This window comes from Micromesistius poutassou (genome assembly GCF_964030765.1).
Source record: "Micromesistius poutassou genome assembly, chromosome: 8".
NCBI lineage: Eukaryota > Metazoa > Chordata > Actinopteri > Gadiformes > Gadidae > Micromesistius > Micromesistius poutassou.
In genome coordinates this window covers 12,394,951-12,400,977 of record NC_140278.1, presented here as the reverse complement: position 1 = coordinate 12,400,977, position 6,027 = coordinate 12,394,951, and the positions used below count along the sequence as shown (strand labels likewise).

At 39.0% G+C, this 6,027-nt stretch overlaps 1 protein-coding gene across 1 annotated transcript; it reads right to left on the bottom strand.

Annotated features, from left to right (window-relative positions):
• Positions 1–2,128: 2,128 nt before the first annotated feature.
• Positions 2,129–4,846, bottom strand: LOC311351433 (uncharacterized protein). The gene is made up of 4 exons (XM_084471571.1): positions 4,729–4,846; positions 3,331–3,448; positions 2,787–2,933; positions 2,129–2,618 (listed from the first exon to the last, which is right to left on the bottom strand). The coding sequence occupies exons 1-4, from the start codon at positions 4,753–4,755 to the stop codon at positions 2,467–2,469; spliced, it is 444 nt and encodes a 147-aa protein (XP_084327697.1). The 5' UTR covers positions 4,756–4,846; the 3' UTR covers positions 2,129–2,466.
• Positions 4,847–6,027: the final 1,181 nt, after the last annotated feature.

Below are 6,027 nucleotides of genomic sequence, written 5' to 3'. Positions count from 1 at the left end.
TTCTTTCTCTTCTCCCCATGTTTGTCATATTTTCTTTCTCTCTTCTTTCTTTCCTCATTTCTTTCTTTCATTTCTTGCTTTCTATCTTTCATTCTATTTATTTTGTGGTCTCGGTTGACTTTCTCTCTCTTGCTCTCCCGCTCTCTCACTCTCTCACTTCTCTTCCAGATATTATAGCACAATTCTCAAGACTCAGTGCTGGATGTGAGCTCTCTCCACGCTCCACATATACGCGTCTGATACCCTGTACAGAATGGATGGGTTGGTGGGTCACCTCGTCCCTGAAGACGTCTGAAGTGGTGTGCTGTGGGTTGTGTGGTGTCCTGATCTTAGAGGTGTGGCTCCCTCCTGGATCAAATCTCCCTCACTATTTGTGGATATATGTGGATCTTGGAGGCTATTTCATTTAATTTCAGAAGAGTCCCAGAAGAATGAAAGAAGAGTGAAAGGTTTTCTTCTGTTACCAATGGCCACAATTAGGTTGTCTTCCCTGGACTAATGTCCATCATCAATGAATACATGGAATTAATGACATTTATAGATGAGCACAAGAAAAAAAGGAAAAGACTTAAGTGCATTTGAATTCATCAGGCAAGGGAAACACAAAGTGACCCAAAAGCCAGGACCAAACATGTAATGGCCTCAGAGTTATATTTATTTACCTTATTCTGCGGCTGAACAGACAATGACTACCTGATAAATGTTTATCTGTAAATCTTTTTTATGAGTTATAATTTTGTATTGCATATATATATAAAGTATGTAAAGTATGTGAGGTTGGTCCATACAGGAAAACTAAATAACAAAGTAGTTTAACTTTGCTGATCACACTTATTGATGGGTTTTGTGGGTCAGTCTGTTATTACTAGGACTATATGAAAGTCTCCATTAAGGAATTCTTCAATTGCTTGAGAATCAAATTGTGGGAAGCTTTTTTTTGAGATTTAGTGCCAAATGAATCTACAACACCCCCTAATTAGTGTACAACCAAAATATGTCTTGTTGTGTGACCAGTGTAAATAAAGTGTATGATTTTGCAATAATATACAGCGGCATATCCATCTGGCAGTTTAAAGCACATTAACTACACATACCAGGATTATCATTTTTTTTAGAAAGCATATGACAATTCTTTGTTTACTTTCAATGCCAAACACAGGAAACTTATTTTTTTGGTTCAGATGTCCCCACCATTTCCTATAACTTGAACAAGCAGAACAGTGTTTCTGTCCTGCTTGTGGTCTCTAGCATGTTGCCATTGCTAGATATAATGCCTTTAAGTCATCAATTGGATGTTTATATATAATATTTTATTGGAAATAATTCCTAGATACTATTGTCAAACAACTATTTCAGATTAATATACAAGTGACCATCAATGCTACTTCCTGTAGTTGTATTATTTAAATATAAATGAATGCACTGTACAGTTTAACTAAATCTGTGCATTGTAAACGAAGCATAGAATGCAAAACTACAACCTGTACTGTCCAACATAATGTTGACGTGAGAAAGGATTGGATATTAATCATGATTTAAAGTCATTATTCTTCCCCCACATGACATAACATTCATATTTATGTAGTACCCTTGTGATAAAGCATATTTGTCAAAACAAATTCAGGAAACAACACGTTATTCTGTCTGTCTTCATTGCTATGTTTCCTTCCAACATCGTTTTCCCCTCCAATATTTCTGCCTTAAATCATCCACCTTGTGTGGTCACACCCGTTATTATCATTTTGAACGGCTCCATCTACTGTAACTACTAGAGAGAGAGAATGCGGGTGGGTGCGCTCCCAGGACTATAAAGCTTTTATGAACGGTCAACGTGACGGTTTTGAAGACTCTGGATGATGCTGGAAGCTGGTGGAAGACATCATGCATGTTACTGCAGTTCCTGAAAGCTGTAACTCACTGCGGACAATTCTATTGATGATGACCAAGACAATAAACTATGTGATGCAATACCTGAAAAGTGAAAACCAGTATTTGACTTGTTTGTTTTTTTGGGGGGGAGGGGAATACCACACTCAATACAAATTATTTCATAGAGAAGCAGTAACAAACACAAAAACAAACTGATAAAAAATTATTATTAATTCACATTTCACTACAGCAACAACGATTTGAGTTTTCATTACTTGTCAACTTGAATATCAAGAACAGCCTCAGTCTAGACTGAATTGGAACATTTATGGAAATGTCAGAACTACTAAGTAGCCTACATTACCTTTACATACTTGACCATAGGCCATACATTTTTACATTTTAAATGCATTTTACATTAACTTGTTTTCCTTTTTTACAACTAGTCTAAAAAATAAAATAAAATAAGCATTTCTCAATCAATTGTAGTTCCCTTCATGTTATTACTGCATGGGGGTGATTGCATGCCATATAATAACATTATAGAGAGCTATACTTTCAACATGCAAGTAGCATTGGTCCAATTCACTGCATCTGTCAGTGAGTCTGGTCCACGTGCATGTAGTTGTTGTCTCCTATGATGACATAGTTCAGGTTTGAGCTATGGACGTGGATTGTGGCCGGTGGGGGAGGAAGAGTAGGCTGTGCTGCCACTGGGTGGCCATAGAAGCAGCTACACCTCTTGTCCTCTAAAAACATTTAAACAAAAAGGATAGACGACTTGTAAGAGAAAGCCCTATGGTCAAAGCACAGAAACTACAGAATAATCATCAGAGTCCTGTCTAATAGGTCAAACAAAACAATGAACGATTAAATATAATAAAACACAAATATTTGTTAAATAAAGTGTTACGCACCATAGATGTGGTGTGTGTAGTCCCCTATTAGAGGTTGTTTTTCCACTACTGCGTGTGGTAGGTTTCCGTTCCCAATAGCACAGTCTACCAAGGTGGAGTTACTGATGTTTATAATTAACGTGGTGGCTGGCGGGTGCAGGAGATGTGCTGTGACGTAGACACAGAGAGAGGAATAGAGAACCATGAGAATGGGAAGTAGTATGACTTTGTCTTTCGCACCATTATGATTTCCAATGCACATGGAAGCAAAAAGAGAACCAGTTTTAGAAAAAGGATTTGTAAATCATTATTTACTGTAAATTATTTGTGAAAATAATATTCTTAATTAATCACAATTAGTGTATTGTCGAATAATAAAGATAATAATAATAATAGGCCTAAAGGACTTTTCCTGTATTTATTTATGTATCTATCTATCCCAGACTAGATATACATGTACTGTGTATTAAAATAAGTCTTATAGCCCACTAATTCAACATTCTATTTGTGAAGAGTAAGGCATTGATCTACAGAGACAGACCACTGTCATATACCCCAACGTTACCTCTTTCAAACGGTAAGGGTGAACACATCCCTAGAGAATGGTAGAAAAGCTGGCAGCACTCTCTTCCCTTCTGAAGAGCCATAGCCATGAGATCATACACGTTTTGCATATCGGATGCCTGAAACAACACAATTAATAATGATATTAATAATAACACGTGTAATAAGCTTCATTCATACTAAGCGATACATAGCCGAGGTAACCCACGACTGTTTGATTGGTTGTAGAGAAACCAATTCTGCGAGACACAGCGACCAACAATACACAACCCCCTGATTTATATTTATATCCTTGTGACTTGATGTGTCGCGATAGCTTCTCTCTCTAACTACACGGTCAAAGACCGACAGCTCAAATAGGACATAGAAATAGAAATAGAAATAAATAAGTAAATGCTAGTGGAAAGTTTAAACAAATAGATATATAGGCTACACAACAAATAGTAGCCTGTACACATTACCTGGTAAAGCGGTACTGCCTTTTTCATATTATAACTACATTTTGAGACGCACGTAGTCACAAACGTGGAAGAAGTTTCGCAGTACAGAAGTGGATCAGCCTGAATCATATATAAGACTACCGGGTGGAGCTATTTAATACCACACCTGTGACCTGCACCTGTCCTTATTGGTTAACCTCGTCCCAGGCGTCTCGTCTCTTTTTATTATCGAGAGAGAGGGAGGGAGGGGCTGTCAGTAACATGGGCTCTGCGCTGAGAGTTGAGAGAGGCGCCAAACCCATATTATTATGGTAACTGTATAGGCCTACCTCCTAGCGTTTATGAGGAACCAATGCCACGAATTGTAGTTCAATATAGAATACTTTCAAGCGGTTTAAATTGGAGTGCAGGGCTCAAAGAAGTACACAAATGTCCTATGCATGTGTTAACGCCATGTGTTGACAACAGACTCAATGAAACGCTGCAAGGGGCAGTAAAAGTAAAAGCTTCCTGGAAAAGCACCAAAGGCAACACAGGCGCAGAGCAAACTTGAATAAACGAGAACGTATGTCTGTTCAAATATACACAGGCTACGAATGGTTTTGATGTTACATAGCCTATCAACGACAATATGGGCAATTTTACAATCTTTCAACCAGCAAGCGTAGGTTACTGTCAGTGGAATAAAGACGGGAGCAAAAGGCACAGCGCAGCAACAGCAGGGATTGTCTGTTTTTTTAAAAAGTAGACCTTTATCAACAGATGTGTCTGTGTCATAGTATTAGCACTGCTAATATTGATATTAATAATAACACGTGTAATAAGCTTTTGTGTGCCATCCAACACATTATACGACACACATCCAATACCATTCATTACCAAGCCCTCTCTTAATCATCAGCTCAATAGGTTAGGTTATGGCTAGTGAAAAGCTAAAAAAAAACAACTGTACACATTACCTGGTAAAACGGTACTTCCTTTATCATTTTTTAAGAACTCTTAATAACTTATTTTGAGACGCATATAGTCACAGAAGACGAAGAAGTTTCGCCGTAGCAATACAGAAGTGGATCAGCCTGAATCATATGATAAGACTACTGGGTGGAGCTATAAGTACCCGCCCTGAACCTATCCTTATTGGTTAACCCTCGTCTCGCCTTTACCTGACAGGCGCTAAACCCATTTCCTGGGAACGAAACTGAAACAAAAAATATGCTTAATTTCTAGAGTAGTCTATGTTGTCATGACGGTATTATGAAAGTATTTCTAACGGATTGTCATTTCTGATCAAAATTTAAGGATATATTGATGGTCTCAATCAATGGTACTGAGAGATTATAAAATGCAACAACAAATTATTCAGAAATGTGACAGTTACCATACCAGAAACATAACGACCACAAATATGTCCATAATATATTGCCATGAACACACGACCAGAAAAATATAGGTCATACCTACCATATGATGTCCATAACATATTACCATGGTCATTGGTCACTAATCAACTTAGTTTGCATCCTATGGTAACGTGGTTTCGGGGCTAGGTATGACTCGGAGAGTGGCAAATGTAGATACAATGTATACGGGCGTGCACTCTGCACTGCACGTTCACACCACCAGACGCCACATTTGTCGTCTGGTCGCGGTGTCGCCTGAGTTTTGTCGTGCGACAAGTCATAATCCGTCGCTGTAGTGACGTTTTATAAGTTTTATAAAGCGAATTTAGTCACGCGTGTATGAGGAAGTTGAGTTGTTGTGGAAGTACCAGAGACGTCGGAGAACCCGATGCAGTCTATTCATAATATCATCCGGAGGCGCACACAGCTTTTGGCCGTGATATTATATATTATATATTATATTATATCGTATAATATTAGATATAGAGCTCCGGGAGTCGCAAACGGCAACAATCACTTTCTCCTTCAGGTTCACTGCGAAGTGCAGGGTTGGCCCGGCCGGTTGAACGCTGATTGGCTGTTACGTTACGTCACTCAGGGAGTGAACGCTGATTGGCTGTCATCACGCGACAGCCGCGACAAAGAACGCGCTCGCCGGTACAGGGCGTTCATGCCGCGCCACAAGTCAAATCTTGCTGCAGGTTTTTCTAGCGACAAGAGTCGCCTGATACGCGTCTCTACGTTGACTTTGTATGGAGTCGCGTCGCCCCGTCGCTTTTGGTGTGAACGCACAGGGTTCATGAAGCATCTTCTGAATCCAGGTAAAAATCCAATAGGCTATATATCGGTATGGGCGGA

Coding starts and splice junctions, on each gene's coding strand:
- LOC311351433 (XM_084471571.1), bottom strand. CDS start 4,755: ATGATAAAGGAAGTACCGTTTTACCAG. Junction 2,934..3,330: donor ACCCTTACCGTTTGAAAGAG/GTAACGTTGGGG, acceptor TCTACGTCACAG/CACATCTCCTGCACCCGCCA. Junction 2,619..2,786: donor CTACACACACCACATCTATG/GTGCGTAACACT, acceptor AAATGTTTTTAG/AGGACAAGAGGTGTAGCTGC.